Here is a 16473-nt window from a genome sequence, read left to right on the forward strand (position 1 = left end):
CGGGCTTTCCTCCCACATTTTGCTGACACGCCGTGATATAACTGGAATAATGTTAAACGCGGCGTTAAACCCAACTCACTCACTCACTCACTATGGCATCATGTCAAAGAGAATCGCGCTTTGTTTTTTCTACAACCTGCATACACAGAACCATTTGCCAAAAAAAACGACATAAATATTTTCTTATTTACATGACACTTACGACCGCCTCGATGGTCTAATGGTTGACCGTCCGCCCCGAGAGCGGTTGGTCTGGGGTTCGGTCCCCGGCCGCCTCGTACCGAAAGACGTTAAAAGTTGGTACTTGTTTGTTACCTTGTCTGGGGCTAAACAAGAACTGGTCGGCACGGAGTATACTGTATGTGATTCGGGTATTCATGTTAAACTGCGGCATTGTATCTCAGTGGGCTGGCACTATATATTCGGCATCAGTCCGGACTAGTTCAAGCATCCTCCCCCATCACACACACACACGTGCTTGCACGTCGCTATATAAGTGCAATAATCTTGGACGCCACGTTAAACCCCATTTAACCTCACCTCACACGACTCTCACAGGGTCTCTTAGCACCCTAGCTATATTAAAGTCTAAATGGTACTTTCTCTGTTTCAGTTTCAGCAGTTTTAGGATAGCCATTCGGAAGTGTAACATTCTGTGCGTGTAGACGAACTGACGCAAGTACTAACGTCAGAAACACCACGCAAGTTACGTTGTCTTAACATGCTGACTCATTAAAACGCAGGTTCCTATACCTTACAGATGTCCAACAGTACAAATCTAGGAATAATATTTCCAAATTGTCAAGCCTCAGGACCACGCCCCAGTAAAAAGAAAAACAATAGAGGAGGGGTAGAAACAGTGTCCCTCGAAATGTCCTACCCCTTTATGGTCAACCTCCGAATCAGCAAGGAGATAAATGAAACTTGCTCCATGATCGACCTGCTCAATACACAGCTCACAAAGACAAGGCTAAAGCAGAGTGAAAGAATTGAGCAAACTCTTCTCTGTCAATGTTTAGACGTTTGCAAAAGATATGAAACTAAAGATAGCAACAAGCACACTCTTAAAACTCAAATGTTCTCTTTGGCCTTGTTCACAAATGAATTGGTGAACAAAAATGTTGATCCGAATGAGCCTTTGTCTTATTTTGACTGGGATAAGGTTGCATCCTTAGAAATAGTTAGGTGTCAACCTGATGTAAGTATTCCTAAGAAACAGGAGAATTATGACGATTTAAACAAGCGCCAACAGCATCGACGACGGACACTTATCAAGCAACAATCCAAGAAGAGCCTGTCTTTTCTCACCCAGTATCAACTGGTCCCCAAAGCCATCATCAGTACTTCGTCCTGTGGACAAGAGGTTCAAATCAACTTTGAAAATAAAGGTGATAAATCGTCGGGGTCTACGTGTGATAGCCTCCGCTCTCTCGTCGGTGTCATGGACAGGTTTTGTGTAAGCGAGGCTGCCTATCATGAAATTACACAGTTATATCCAAATCTACCACGCACTCATTCCTTGATAAATACCCGTCGAGAAATGACTTCCACTCTCGCCATCAGTCGAGTGCCAGGAGAAGTTAATGGAGCGATGGTTAGCTTCAGACAGGAACTAGATAAAAGGTTGAAGGAAAAAATACTTGAAAACCCAAATCTGAAGGAAGTCATAGTTCAATTAAGCAGTGATGGAACCCATGTAAGTCGCATATCGAACTACGTAATATTTGCCTTTCGGTTGGTAGACGCAACGTACGCGGATAATCACAGTGCTGATAACGTCATAACTCTGGCTATCTTAAACTGCAGAGAAGATTATTTCAAACTCAAAACTTCATTACAGCCTCTATGCGAAGAAATTAACTCCGTCATTGAAACAGGGCTAGTTCATATTGATGACAAGGAGATAGCAGTTAATATTGTGTTCTGTGCTGACATGAAGATGATCCTCACAGTGATGGGGCTTGGGGGAGTCTCTTGCAATCATTCCTGTCCTTGGTGCTTAGTGCATAGGGATGACAGGCACAACATGGCACACCCATTGGACTACTTCAACAGCGACAACATGATGAGGAACTGGCAACGAGTAACAGAACATGCTGTAAATCGCGAGTACGGGGTCCATCATACTCCTCTCCTGAAAATAGAGATGGAGGACTTTATTCTGGATGAGCTGCATCTCCTGCTCCGGATTACGGACGTCTTGGAGAAGAACCTGATAAATGATGCAATGACTCGAGATAAAGAGCGTGCAATAGAGAAAGAGAACCCTAAACATATGGGTGAACTTGTAAAGGCTATCAAATCCTGTGGGGTGCCATTTTCTTATTGGGAGGAAAAGGAAACAAAGAAACTGAAATGGACAAGTTTGAATGGGCTGGAAAAAAGAAAACTTCTGTCTAAACTTCCACAAGCATTAAAAGGGAAGCTTCAATCAAACACTGAGGAGAAAGTCCTGAGCTTGTGGAAGCTGTTAGACGATATCTACAGCACCATTACCGCCTCTGAGCCCATGAGAGCAGAAGAAGTCTTCAAGTTATCACAAACTTGGGTAGAAACGTTCTTGTCACTTGGCCCTCACTTATCAGGATACACTGAAAAGAACGTAACTCCTTATGTTCATTGCATGGTGTACCACGTACCGTTTATGCTACGAAAATTTGGTACATTGAGAAAATTCAGCTGCCAAGCATTTGAGAAACACAATGATGTTGTCAAGAAAATACATCAGCGGAAATCTAACAAGTGGGACCCCACCGTGGAGGCCCTACAGATCTGCAAACGCATGGAAGAAAGTTCCAAGTCCAAAAGAGACAAGAGACAATACACCAAGCGCAGACCTAAATACTGGAATGAGGAGATACGTGAAGTTCGAAGCGCGAAACGAGCAAAACTGGATGAAATAAACAGTCAAGCGGTTCAACCTGCTGATCCGTGAGCATGACTGTTCCCAATTTAAGAGACTATATTCAACAAATGGGCGTCAAAACTAAGGCAAAAAGTCGTGAAGGACTGCTGAAAGAGGCACAGAGGATTCGTGATCGTGACAACTTTGTTCCTTTCATTTCAAATGAACTGCTTGAATGAATAGGAATATTTCAGAGTCTGTAAAGAAACTGTGTTAATTTGTACTGAACATGTCAAATCTCGTTTTGAGTTTCCACAACTAACCGTTTTGAAAAACTCAACTTAATCATTTCTATGGAAGTGTTGATGATTCAGGTGTACCTTTGTTACGCCTTGTCATACGTTGTTCAGTTACAAACCTGTTTAGTACAACGTCATTTGTAAGCCGGATGAATATCTCATTTTACAGCTCGTCTACTTCACGTAATCTGAAATTTATTTTCCGGGAAATAGGTATCACGTTATACACTTCGTGGGGCTGGCCTTTGTGAATGTTATGATAACGATTTATCGTGACACTGTGTCATCACGCTCGGTTACCTGCTATGACATTGATGTGATGTCATATGTATGCACACACACAAAGCTAATTAGGTACGACATTATAACCTGAACAAAATATTTTGCACATGAAGAATTTAATCTATTTTAAGCCTCTTTACATTTATTTTCTCAAACACGGCTGATTCAGGAAATGCGTTTATTTCCAAAACCTTTTCAACAGAAAGTCAACAGAAGTCAGTGCCAGCCACAGGTTTGGTCTGAATTAGTAGCAGTGTATATTAGGTTAGTACTAGTATAGTTTGGAGGTAAAACTGGTTAAGAAATGAGTGTTAGTTGTATCATTTCTAGAATTGAAGTGGAACGTACGCTTGCACAAGGTTGTAAAATGGGTTAAAGATGACAATTATTCTTCGCATATCGCATATGCTGACCTACTAGGCATCAATTAATGTAAGGATGGTGTGTTGCATTGTTTATTATAGGTGAGTTGGAAAGCCATTGCAATTATTCTTAGTCGATTTTATATCCATTGCAGGCAATGTCGATAGGGGCTGTTTATTGTAATTAAAAGTAGATTGACTTTTGTTTCTTAACAGAAACTGGGGTTGGAGTGCTTAGGATTAAGGTTGAATTAATCATTTTGTACTGTTTATTTTGTGATGAAATATGTGTATTGATATGAAAATTAAAAAATCAATATGTCACACAGTTTAAATATGTTTTACTCTGTTCACCTGATCGGACTTAAGCGTTAAAAGTGAGAAGCTCTATGCAGATAGAACATATGTCTTTTCTTGTCAGTTAACATGCTTATCGTATCTCATGACGAGAATAATATGACAGAGATACGTCCATTGCTGTCATTTAGTCTGTTGTGTCAAGTTGCAACCTGGGCTGATTCACACATTATACACGATGTTACCGCTGCTTTAGAACCAATGAAAGTTGGCTCTCATATGATGTGTCCTCTAACTAATAAATCACCCGTGTTTTTTTATGAATGGTATGTTCAATAATGTGTTTACGTATGTATTTGGGTATTTGGACGTTTAGGTTTCATAATAAATGTCTTAATCATATGACAAGATAGTTTAATTGCGTTTTTATATTAAAAAAACATAACGTATTCGACGTAATAAGCGCCCAGAATTAGAAATTGGGGGCTCTTATCAGAATATTTTTTTGAAAGATATATTTCGTGGTTTATGGTGACATGAATACACAATGCCATTTAGAAAGTGGTCAAATATAACATATGTTATATTTGGGATAACACTTTCTTAGTAAAGTACAGATTCTAGTACTTTTGGGGGGTTGAGTCCCGTCCGGGATTCGAACCCACACCTGCCAGGGTGAGGCACCTAATCGCTTTGTGTGCTGGCGATTAGGTGCCTCACAACTAAGGGTGCATATAACACACGAGTGCGTATTATACGCGAATAAATAAATCTTGTGTACCCTGATCAATCGGAAAGGGTGCTAATTGGGATTGTTCACTAGCCAATATATATGAGCAAATATCGCCGTTGGTGCTTATTACAGAGGGGCGCTTATTACGTCGAATACGGTATTGAGTATAATTACATGCATATATGTAACATATTCATGTTTGTCGTATTTTGCGTCCGCTAGGGGCTTAATAAGGACCCGTGCAAATATCGCTTTTGCTGCTTGACTGGCCTTGTGAGGATCAAGGATGACAAGTGTGTAATATGAAAAGAGATATGGTGTGAAATGCAAACTGAAAACGACCCTCTGGAAAATGACGAGAGATAAAAGAAACTATACACAACACATACCATCATATCCCGTCTGCACAATACGGTTCGCTCAGGCATATACATGTATACACACAAACAGAAACAGGTCCTAGAAGCGCACATGTACACATATTAATATTGTTGGATAACGCCGATATTGATAACGCTACATGTAGGTAGGTAGGTAGGTAGGCAGGTAGGTAGGTAGGTAGGTAGGTAGGTCGGTAGGTAGGTAGGTAGGTAGGTAGGTCGGTAGGTAGGTAGGTAGGTAGGTCGGTAGGTAGGTAGATAGGTAGGTAGGTAGGTCGGTAGGTAGGTAGGTAGGTAGGTAGGTAGGAAGGTAGGTAGGAAGGTAGGTAGGTAGGTAAGTAGGTAGGTAGGTAGGTAGGTAGGTAGGTAGGTCGGTCGGTCGGTAGGTAGGTAGGTAGGTAGGTAGGTAGGTAGGTAGGTAGGTAGGTAGGTAGGTAGGTAGGTAGGTAGGTAGGTAGGTAGGTAGGTAGGTCGTTAGGTAGGTAGGTCGGTAGGTAGGTAGGTAGGTAGGTAGGTAGGTCGGTAGGTAGGTAGGTAGGTAGGTAGGTAGGTAGGTATGCATACATACATACATTCATACATATACAGTCAAGCCACTAATGATGGACTTATATCAATGCTATTTAGACCCGTTAATTTGAAATCTCGCACTCCGACTCTGACACTCCTAATTTGCCACAAATAACTAAAATTACTCATGAATCAGTCTCGTTTATCCGACACAGTGATCGCGTGTTTTGATTCGAGATGAGTCGGCTAGTAGCTGCATTTTACAACGGCTGCAGAGATATACTTGCTTAAAAATAAACAATTATTGCTTTAAATAACCAAAACAAGATTAATCACATGCTTAGATTACCTCAATCTCATTCAAATCAAGATACAAGATACAGAACGACCTTTCGCGAACTTTGACCGACCAATGTATATACATTCGTACACATATACACACGCACGCACGCACACACACACACGCACACACACACATATTTAAACAAGTGATTTCATAAGGTGTATAAGTATTTAATATACACAAAAACAGGGGCCAGATATTCGTGCTTGTCAAAACTTGTAATACTATATATATAGTATTACACACTTTTATACATATTTTATATACATATACATATTATATACATATGTATATATTATACATACATTAACATATGCACACATATGTTGGTTTCCAGACTAACGTCACGCTGGCAGTTAAACCTTAAGGGACCGACGATTTGATATAGTGGGGGTGGGATGCTGGGGTTTTATTGAAAAGTTCAATATATATTGTGCAATTGGGCCAAATCGTCAACTGCATTGAATATGTGTGAGTAGCACCCAAAATGTCAAACAGGTTGTATAGTAATAAGCTGAAACATGAATCACCAGATTGGCACGGAAACACCAAGTGTTGTGACGCCGAGGCCTTGCGAAATATGTCGACGCTGATATGATTGTATTACGAGAGCCTCTTTGTCGACCACTCGCTGTGCTAACATCATATCAAATGTCGCAATACATAGATAACATATCCTCCCCTATATATATATACTTCCCTTGATCCAAACCCACAACGGTCGACACACAGGAGTCTCTACCATGGGCAAACTGAACATATTTGCAATAAGTTTAAATAATCCCCAAGGAGTGTATTACCCGGGCCAGGTCCTTGAGGGACATGTCACTGTGGAACTGAATGGGGAAATGAAAATGAGAGGTCAGTCATCCATATATTCTCTTCCTTATTATGTATCACTTCTAAATGCCTTTCAAACGCTATTTATTTTTACACAAAAATTCCCCACAGATTAGTTTTTACAAAATACCACAGGATTGAGTGACGGCTTAACAGGTAGATTCAAATTTAACAACAGTTCTTTTAATTTTATATAACATAAAAAAACAAACTCGGTATAATTTCCTTTCTTCCTCAGTTGATAAAAACGATAGGGCCAAAACGCCAACTGCTTTAAACATTTGTTTGTCGTACTGATATTCACATATACGGCTGAAGGAAGAGCGAACGCAAAAGATTGTATGTTAATAACCGCTATCTAGCTGTGACCTGAATCACCACGTTGTCAAGGACACAGGGGGCGTTGTGACTGTCGTGACGTTGTATGTCAATATGTCGCAATGCATAGATAACATATCCAGCCCTCCATATTGTCTGATCTCAAACCTACACCGGTCTACACACATGAGTCTCTACCATGGGCAAACTGAACATATTTGCAATAAGTTTAAATAATCCCCAAGCAGTGTATTACCCGGACCAGGTCCTTGAGGGACATGTCACAGTGGAACTGAATGGGGAAATGAAAATGAGAGGTCAGTACGTACTGAATAACTCTAAACAAGTCTCAAATAGTATAACCAACATGTGATCCCACTGAAGTTTCAGTATGAAGTATGATGAATAATGCCCGTTTCCAAGCATACTATTTACTGTCATGGCATGACAAATGGAACGATGTTCAAATGATCACCAACAGTTGAAATATCTATAAGATGAAAAACCAAACGTGTGTGTGTGTGTGTGTGTGTGTGAGTGTGTGTGAGTGAGTGAGTGAGTGAGTGAGTGTGTGTGTGTGTGTGTGTGTGTGTGTGTGTGTGTGTGTGTGTGTGTGTGTGTGTGTGTGTGTGTGTGTGTGTGTGTGTGTGTGTGTGTGTGTGTCTGTGTTTGTGTCTGTGTGTGTGTCTGTGTGTGTATCTAGGTTGTGAGGACAACGGGACAAAATCACTTTGCTTCAAACGAACATATGAAGCACAGTTGACATTTTTATCCCATAGGTGGGGATGAGAGTATATATGTGTATGTTTGTTTGATATTATTTGACAGATAACATTATCTGATGACCTGATAAAGCACTAAGGGTTAACTCATTGTACATAGAACATTGAATGTAATATTTGTATATCAATATTAGTAATGCATTAAATACATATTGCATATTAGTATACTTAGCATTATCCGACCATGACCTATTTCTTTTCGAGGATCAACATAATATTTATTTAGCCTGTATATCGACATGACTCCTGTCGAGTGATGTGTGCTGTGTTCACACTTTGGGAAAACTAATGTGTCACATTAATATTTCCCCTTATGAAGTTCAGTGTTTGTGATTAAACATTCCGCCGGACAAGAGTCATATGTAATAGTCTACGAAGGACTTGAATCAAACTTGTCAGTACTACCAAATCACCCAAGCATTGCCCCCCTTTAACGGGATTTCATGATACCATAATGAGAGACACGCTATCTCATTAGGGCTTCCGGGTTAGCATTGGTCCACTGCAACCTATGCTGGTCGTAAGAAGTGACTGATGGATCGAGTGGTCAGACTCGGTGACTTGGTTGATTGAGGGTCACCGTACCCCGACGGCGTTGACCGTTGCTTGTTTTGGTCTGGTCCAGACTCAATTATTTATAGTTCGTCATCATATAGCTGGAATGTTGCTGAGTGCAACAACAAACAAACATAAGTTAAGGAAAGAAGCAGACCAATCCAGTCGCAATAAATACGCCTTGGCAGAAATATGTAAGACGAAAATTTGATTTATTCGCAGGCATAAGGCTCCAATTCTTCGGTGGTGCTACTGTGAGATGGTCGGAGTCACATTCGACGGGATCAGGGAAGAACAGACGGACTACTACCAGAATTTACTCATCGCATGAGAACTACTTCAGCTATGAACTGGTTTTATTTGGGAAAGGTATAAAAAACCCACGAGTTATTATAAACATTCCACAGAAGTCATATCTGATCCAACTTCCCGAGGCAAGGCTTTAACTGACCATAAAGACCAGTTTCCACCCTTGCCGAATTACGCTGGAATTTCCAGGCTCGATATTAGAGCCACCAGTGGCTATTACGAGTTATGTCCCTTCTATGCCCCTCCTACTGACCAATCAGATTCCATCACTCATATCACTTGCATTTGCTTCAAACAAAATGGCGGGGCCCAGTCAAGACGATCTGAGCTTCATGATACATACCATTGATATAGTTACTGAATTCTTATGATACCTACCTTTGATATAGATACTGACGCTTCATGATAGTACTACCACTGATATAAATACTAAAGCATTATGATACGCACCCTTGATATAAATCCTTATGAAGAATATTGATTTGTAGCGTGCATGTAAAATCAACCAATTGAAAATAACTTTTGACATGTCTTTTATGTGTAGCTGAAACACGAAAAGAGTCGGAAATACAGAAATCCTGACTTAAATCAAATGTAAATATTAATAACATCTGACACAAGCGGAGTTGGAAACAGGAACGGGTGTCCTGCTCGTTACAATGAACAGAGAAACCTCTTTGGTTCGGACGACGTTAATCCGGAAACCTGCTTCGCGGAACATATATTCAAGAAAGAGATATTGCAACGTATGTTTGAATCGTTAAACTGGACATTCGTTAACCCGGGTTAAACCATTATGACGTCACGTTCTTGTTGTTGCAGTTGATTCTGAGTCATGAATTCGCGGGCCATTTGGAACGTACATTTTAGCAAGTAAACTTTAGGTCATTATGCAAAATTGTAGAGAAATTATAGTGATCAGAACAACCAGCTTCTTTTTGGTATTTTGCAGCGTCAGGACAAGGGGGAGATAACCCTTCTCTACCGGCAGGACGTTATACATACCCCTTCCGATACCAACTGCCAGCTGGACTACCCTCCTCGTTTGAGGGTTCTGTAGGGAGGATAAGATATTGTCTCAGTGGTATCATTGACAAGCCATGGAAATTTGACCACACAACGAAAAGGGCTTTCACAGTTGTCAATCTTTTGGACCTCAACACTGAACTTGGAGCTATGGTGAGTGAACTCAAGGAAATTGTATCTAACGTATAAATTATGTATCTAACGTAACGTATCTAATGCGTTGTGATAATATGACTTTTCAATCCGAAACGCGTTTTCTTTCGTTTATGATTCCGTCTAAGCATTTGCCTGACATAGACAAATATTCAGGCCAAGCATTATTCACCTTTAAACATAAACATGTACATGTGAAATTGAGACAAGTTAAATTAATAATCACCAGTTAAATGATAACTCAACATGAAAAATTGATTAAAAACACCGTATCATTCGATAACTGTAAGCAACAGTTGGTCGTTCGCTTTCAAAATGTACGACTTCCCATTTTTCAACCCATTCAGGTAAGCCACAAGCATATGTCTTGAGTATAAAACTGAGTCTTGTCAGACTTGTCGGACGTGTTAGGCTTTGTCATCATGTCGAATAAATCACGGAAATCTACATTGCAAAACGGTAGAGATACACATGCATTAATTGCACAACTGAATTATTGCAATAGTAAGCATGTCCTCGATAGCCATCACTAGATACAATGTATCGAGTTATATTTTAATTGAATAAATACCTACATACCTGAATGTCGATTTGATTTCATCACCCACCAAGAAAGGCCATTCCTCTACTATATACGTTTGCCGCTAAGCTATCTCATGCATTGTTTCTTCCACACACACCGAGCAAATGGAAACTTAAGAAGAAAACGTTATTTTGATAAGTTGTCTTATTGTACGTTATCGTTTTGTACTATATACTATTTGGATGTTTGTGATCTATGATTGCAGGAAGGTGCAAGGGGTGAAAATGAAAAGACTTTGTGTTGCTTATGCTGCAAATCTGGACCAATCAGCTGTAGGTTTCAAATTGACCGATGTGGCTATGTTCCGGGGGAATCAATTCCTATCAAAGCTGAGATCATCAACCACAGTAACAGGAGGATGACCAGATCATACGCTGAATTGTACATGGTCAGTATTGAGTGTATGTGAAGAAAATATATCGTATCTCTGACAATAGAGCTTTATGTACACGTTCAATGCCATTAGTCTTCCACCTTAAATACGACAAACGAACAACTGTAAGTCCAAGTATACAAAAGTATACACAATGGCAATATTTAAAGAAGACTGGGCGAATCTGTCTCGATCGCTTTAATTAGTGCCCTGTGTTAGACTGAGATCTCTGTGGAAAATCATTAAACTGTTAATTCTTCGTGAATGAGAAAGTTAGTCAAATTTAAGGAATATATGAGCAATAAATATGTATGTATTTAGGATATTATTGTCAGGAAGTCGGTGGCAGTGCTTGAAATGTCAATGTTTCAAAAGAGAATGAGATGTGTTTTATGTTTAATTCAATTCAGGTTTGTAAGTTTTCCAGAAAATGTTCACATTAAGGGGACATTACAATCAACATTCTGAATGTTGTGATGCATTCGGCCTTGTTAGCATTTCGACAAAGGACATTTGACGTAAATGCATTGTTTTTGGTATATCTTATATACGAATACACGACACGTTTATGGATAGCAACTTCTTTTATTCTTTGTCACGACGTTTCAGCGCTCTTTCTTGTTCCTTCATCACGTGAATGAAGGATGAAAGAGGAAGAAGTAGCTCTGAAACGTCGTGACTAAGAACCAAATGAAAGTGTCATGATTTCATGTTCTTCCAGATTCTAAATGACAAGCAAGGACTTATATCTTAATTACTTTAAAATTTCTACTCACGCTATGATGCCTGACGATGTTTTGCTTTTGAAAACACAGTCGATGTTTTTAGGTTGTGAAGTACCACGCAACACGGAAGTCACGAACAAACTTTCAGAAAATAGGGGAAATATCACATGGAGAAATCCTTCCTGGTGACTCTGATTCATGGAATGGTGATCTTCTAAGGATACCACCAGTGCCGCCATCCAAGTTACAGGGATGCAGAATAATCGAAATTGAGTACTTTGTAAAGGTATTGTCTTTTTGACATTCTGTAAATATCCATAATAATATAACCAAAACAGAGCTGTGTTCCTGCTCAGAAGGTCATCACTGTTTCTCACAGGAAAAACTCCATGTCGGGACACTATACTTATTACAGGTTAATGTAGCATTTAGTAAACGCAGAATTGTGCAGTCAAATAAATTTAATTAAATCAGATCTTTTACAATGATACGATTTTCTCTGCGTGAAGTTCTGACCATATTTCAGAGAAGATCGTGTCAGTTAAAGGCTGGGCGAACTTTGATTTTCCAGTCGAAAGAAGGACACGTAGGTTCTTGACCCAATTAAATGTGAACTAATGATCGGATTCTTTACCACTTTACCATTCGGAATTTTTGGTCTTAACGAAAGAAATTCCCACAAAGATTCGCACTCCTTTCGCCCCCGATACCATCATAAATGAAAAATGTATGATTTGCATATCTAGCATACTGCACTCATAGCTTTTTCTGATTTCTACATCTCGAAATCAAACATAAACGAAGTATATTATACAAGTGGTACGTACTTACCTTTCTCGCGAACACCTGGTGTCTTCTCTGATTTTCAGTGGTCATATACTTTTCACAGCTATTGTTCCCTTTACGCCAAATGGAATCTATTTCGGTGGATAATTAAGACTGTGTATTCTCTTGATGGACAATTTACATTATGTTTCAGCTCTGTGTGAATCCTTCTGGACCCGCATTCCAGTTAGAAGTACCGCTCAGGCTGATCATCGGATCCATACCCCTCAGGTCCACACTCCAGCAGTACGGGTTTGCTCCTCCACCCCAGGGCCCCGACCCGTCCCAGCTTTACGAGGGAGGGGCACAGGCTTCAGCTCAATACTCAATGCGTGAGTTCACTTGGAATATCATCATATTTGGAATTTGCATCAACTTTCTACGTAAAACGGCTAAACTTGCTAGAGCAGTAATTTGAAGAATATTTCATGTTGTCGGCTTTTAATCCCATGGAAACTCTGAAAGTATGTACATTTTCACAGTGCTGGCAGAACTCCTTTGGAAAAGTTCGTCACAATATCAAAGTGTCAAATGATATATATACATGTATACCCCAGTAACCACAGTCGTCTCAAAATTTATTACACTGACGTTTTTAACAATCATCAAACACCTATCATTCTAATGTGATTTTGCTATATAACAAGCCCCACGTTTCTTATTTTTGATCTATAGCAGGATGTTTGTGATACCGTGTTCTTTACGTAAAAACCTCTGTGATTTGCCAACTCTGAAATGTTAACGTACCGTCTTTCTCTTCTAGCACCTCCATCCTACGCAGAAAGTGTGTTTGGCACAGTGGACATAAAGGATGATGCCGACACGAAGTATACCAAAGGAGACATGAACTATGCTCCAGTGTACACATACTACAACTGGGAACAAACAGCTCAGGCTTCTGCTCCTCCACAATAGATGCATCTTCTTCAATAGCATCTGAAACAATATGGAACTGCTCAGCTGCCAGCTCCTCAACAAAAGACGTATCTTCATCAATAGCATCTGTAGCAACATACAGCAGCCCAGCCATCACCTCAACCACACTAGTTAGATCTTCATAGCGAGAATGTTCAACATGCACCACCTCAGCAAGCAGCTCAACACTAGACACATCTTCTTCAATAGCATCTGTAGCAACATACAGCAGCCCAGCCATCAACTCCACCACACTAGTTATATCTTCATAGCGAGAATGTTCAACTTGCACCACCTCAGCATTCAGCTCCTCAACACAAGGCACATCTTCTTCAATAGCATCTGTAGCAGCACACAGCAGCCCAGCCATCAACTCCACCACAAATTCATAGCGAGCATTTTCAAAATGCACCACCTCAGCATTCAGCTCCTCCTCAGTTGATACATCTTCATCAATAGCATCTGTAACAACTTGCAGAAGCCCAGACATCAACTCCAGCACAAAAGATGCATCTTCATCGCTACTATTTCACACCCTGGAACAGCGTGAGATTCGAATTATATTAGAGTGAGTGAGTTTGGTTTAGGGCCGTTTTTAACAGTATTCCAATTATATCACGGCGTGTCAGCTTAATGTGTGAGGGAAGCCCGAAGTGATGCAGGTCTCAGACGTTTACCACTTCGGTGAAACCCACGAGCACGAGTACGGTGCTAACAAACCTAGAAACATAATTGGGGCGAACACGAATTCAAACCCACAATCATAGGTTTCTGGCGTGTTCAAGGGACGCAACTCTGCACAGCGAATCGCGGCGCCTTAGACGACTTGGCCATCCGTGACCCGAATTTGATATTAGAAGTCATGCTTTTGGTAATGGACAACTAAACGTCCTAGGTGGCGCAGCTCGGTGACATGGCTGATTACGTGTCATGGTGGTACCACAACGTCGTGGGACGTTGATCACAATATCAACCAAACTCCCTAATTTACAGGACACCGTGATACAGTTGGAATATTCCTGAGGATTTAAGCAACAAACAAAATCTAGGAGTCGAAATGCAGCATCTCCCGATTAGACTGGAACCATGTGATCTGACTGTATACAACAGTATATGCTCCTATTGGCAGTGACCAAATCATTTTGATACCAAAGCGCTCTTGTGATACTTGACACTGTATACTATTCCAGGAAAGAGGATATCAGCTGTCTATAGCATCGCATAGTCTTATACATGTATAATTCTGTGAGGCGTATGGTGACTTACGTCACATCATTGTGAGGCTTTACAAAATTAGCATGGTTATGACGTGTCTGTGCAGTAGTGTGTAGTGAGTGAGTAAGTGAGTGGGTGAGTTAAGTTTTAAGTCACATCGGCAATATTTCAGCCATATCGTGACTATCAAAGGTTAAATATTTTAAATACTTTGAAAACGTATAAAAAACCTGCCAACGATGGGCAGTAAAATAACTAGACTTATCACAGAGAAATATTTAAAACTAGTATTGAATCATAAAATTGATATTACGATACATAACAATACATTATAAAAACAGGCTATGATCTCCAACAACTGAAGGTAGATCACCATACTGGGGACCATGGGGACCTACAGTACTTTTGCTACCTGCATGGGTCCCAGCTGGATTTACATCATCCCTTCAGGTGTTGGCGATTATTAACACATTTAGCCATATTAAAACAACATATATTCTACGGTTAAAAGATATGGTAAGAATAAATCTACTTTGAAAGACGTGGTCTTACATACCCTCTCCAGGCAACCAGTAATATGTAAGTGAGTGAATATGGTTTTACGACGCTTTTAGTAATATTCCAGAAAAATATCAAGGCGGCATACATAAAGTATGTTAATGGTAATCGGACAACTAAGTACATTGTACGTGTCATGCTTTACTGATATGTGTATCAAAATGTTCTTGTTGCTGAATTATCATCTTATATGTAACCTGTAAATGGAAAGTAGTTTTTAACCGATGATGCAAAATATATATTCTTTGACAATCTCAAACATTGTCATCAATAGACATCTTGGAGACTCCACAGTGATTTCTGTTTATGTCACATATATACATATGTTTAAAATTTGTACATAGGCTTATTTCATGATTTATTTTTATAACTTGGGAATCGCTGCCAACATGTGTAATCATAGAGTTGTCATTCAGCTGTATATACATGACTGTCTATATATGATCAGATTTTTTCGAAATATATCAGTTTAAAGTCTCGTTTCGTTTATCACGTTTATATGTACAAGCATGCATCTGATGAGTCTCGCTGGATATATCCCTTTATCATATAATGGGTAGGTTTCTCGGCAGGATAAAGCCGACGGATAAAAACAATATCCGTTGGGGTCATAGGCGGATAGAGATACAAATATCAAAGGTCAAGTAGGAACTACTTTCACTGTTTATAAACAAACATGGCGTCGCCCTTGTCAATCGCGATCGAGTTAGAATTAACCATCGGGAGTGAGTGAGTGAGTGAGTGAGTGAGTGAGTTGGGTTTAACGCCGCTTTTAACAGTATTCCAGTTATATCACGGCGTGTCAGCTTAATGTGGGAGGAAAGCCCGAAGTGATGCAGGTCTCAGACGTTTTCCACTTCGGTGAAACCCACGTGCACCGGTATGGTGCTGACAAACCTAATAACATAATCGGGGCGAACCGGGATTCGAACCCACAATCATAGGTTTCTGGCGTGCCCAAGGGACGCAACTCTGCACAGCGAATCGCGGCCCCTCAGACGACTGGGCAACCCGTGCCCCCTAATCATCGGGAATCTGGATAAACTAGAGATAATTGCTATTATTATCAAAAGAAGAGTCTAATATACTGAAAATCAGTGTCTAACTGTGACGTAGCGAAGGCATTTCATAAGTTTTGGCAACTTTGGAGAAACAATTTTGCGAGGGCACGAGGTCTAGCCAAGTGGGATCAGTAGCCATATCTGTGCTTGTAGACCTCTGCGGCTTGAAACCTTCTCCACAAAT

General features: G+C 40.1%; 2 protein-coding genes across 4 annotated transcripts; both read left to right on the top strand.

Moving 5' to 3' along the window:
• The first annotated feature begins 619 nt into the window (after window positions 1-619).
• Window positions 620-3793, top strand: LOC139468845 (uncharacterized). Its single transcript, XM_071250981.1, has one exon. It carries the CDS (start codon window positions 761-763, stop codon window positions 2933-2935), a length of 2175 nt encoding a protein of 724 aa, XP_071107082.1. The 5' UTR covers window positions 620-760; the 3' UTR covers window positions 2936-3793.
• A 2929-nt stretch (window positions 3794-6722) lies between these two features.
• LOC139469818 (arrestin domain-containing protein 3-like) lies at window positions 6723-15703 on the top strand. Of its 3 annotated transcripts, none has more exons than XM_071252117.1 (7): window positions 6724-6912; window positions 8769-8915; window positions 9808-10034; window positions 10823-11005; window positions 11819-12001; window positions 12695-12872; window positions 13304-15703. In XM_071252117.1, the coding sequence occupies exons 1-7, from the start codon at window positions 6795-6797 to the stop codon at window positions 13453-13455; spliced, it is 1188 nt and encodes a 395-aa protein (XP_071108218.1). In that variant the 5' UTR covers window positions 6724-6794; the 3' UTR covers window positions 13456-15703. The 3 variants fall into 3 exon arrangements, with proteins under 3 accessions (XP_071108219.1, XP_071108218.1, XP_071108217.1); XM_071252116.1 differs by lacking the exon at window positions 6724-6912 and adding an exon at window positions 7389-7526; XM_071252118.1 differs by lacking the exon at window positions 8769-8915 and having other exon boundaries at window positions 6723-6912.
• The last annotated feature ends 770 nt before the right edge of the window (window positions 15704-16473 follow it).

Source organism: Haliotis cracherodii, unplaced genomic scaffold, assembly GCF_022045235.1.
Source record: "Haliotis cracherodii isolate W230 unplaced genomic scaffold, xgHalCrac1.p SCAF_2, whole genome shotgun sequence".
NCBI lineage: Eukaryota > Metazoa > Mollusca > Gastropoda > Lepetellida > Haliotidae > Haliotis > Haliotis cracherodii.

Bases quoted from the DNA above. Each gene is read 5' to 3' on its own strand.
- LOC139468845 (XM_071250981.1), top strand. From the start codon at position 761: ATGTCCAACAGTACAAATCTAGGAATAATATTTCCAAATTGTCAAGCC.
- LOC139469818 (XM_071252117.1), top strand. From the start codon at position 6,795: ATGGGCAAACTGAACATATTTGCAATAAGTTTAAATAATCCCCAAGGA. The intron at 6,913-8,768 runs GTCAGTCATCCA...ATTTATTCGCAG, and splicing joins TGGGGAAATGAAAATGAGAG to GCATAAGGCTCCAATTCTTC. The intron at 11,006-11,818 runs GTCAGTATTGAG...CGATGTTTTTAG, and splicing joins CATACGCTGAATTGTACATG to GTTGTGAAGTACCACGCAAC.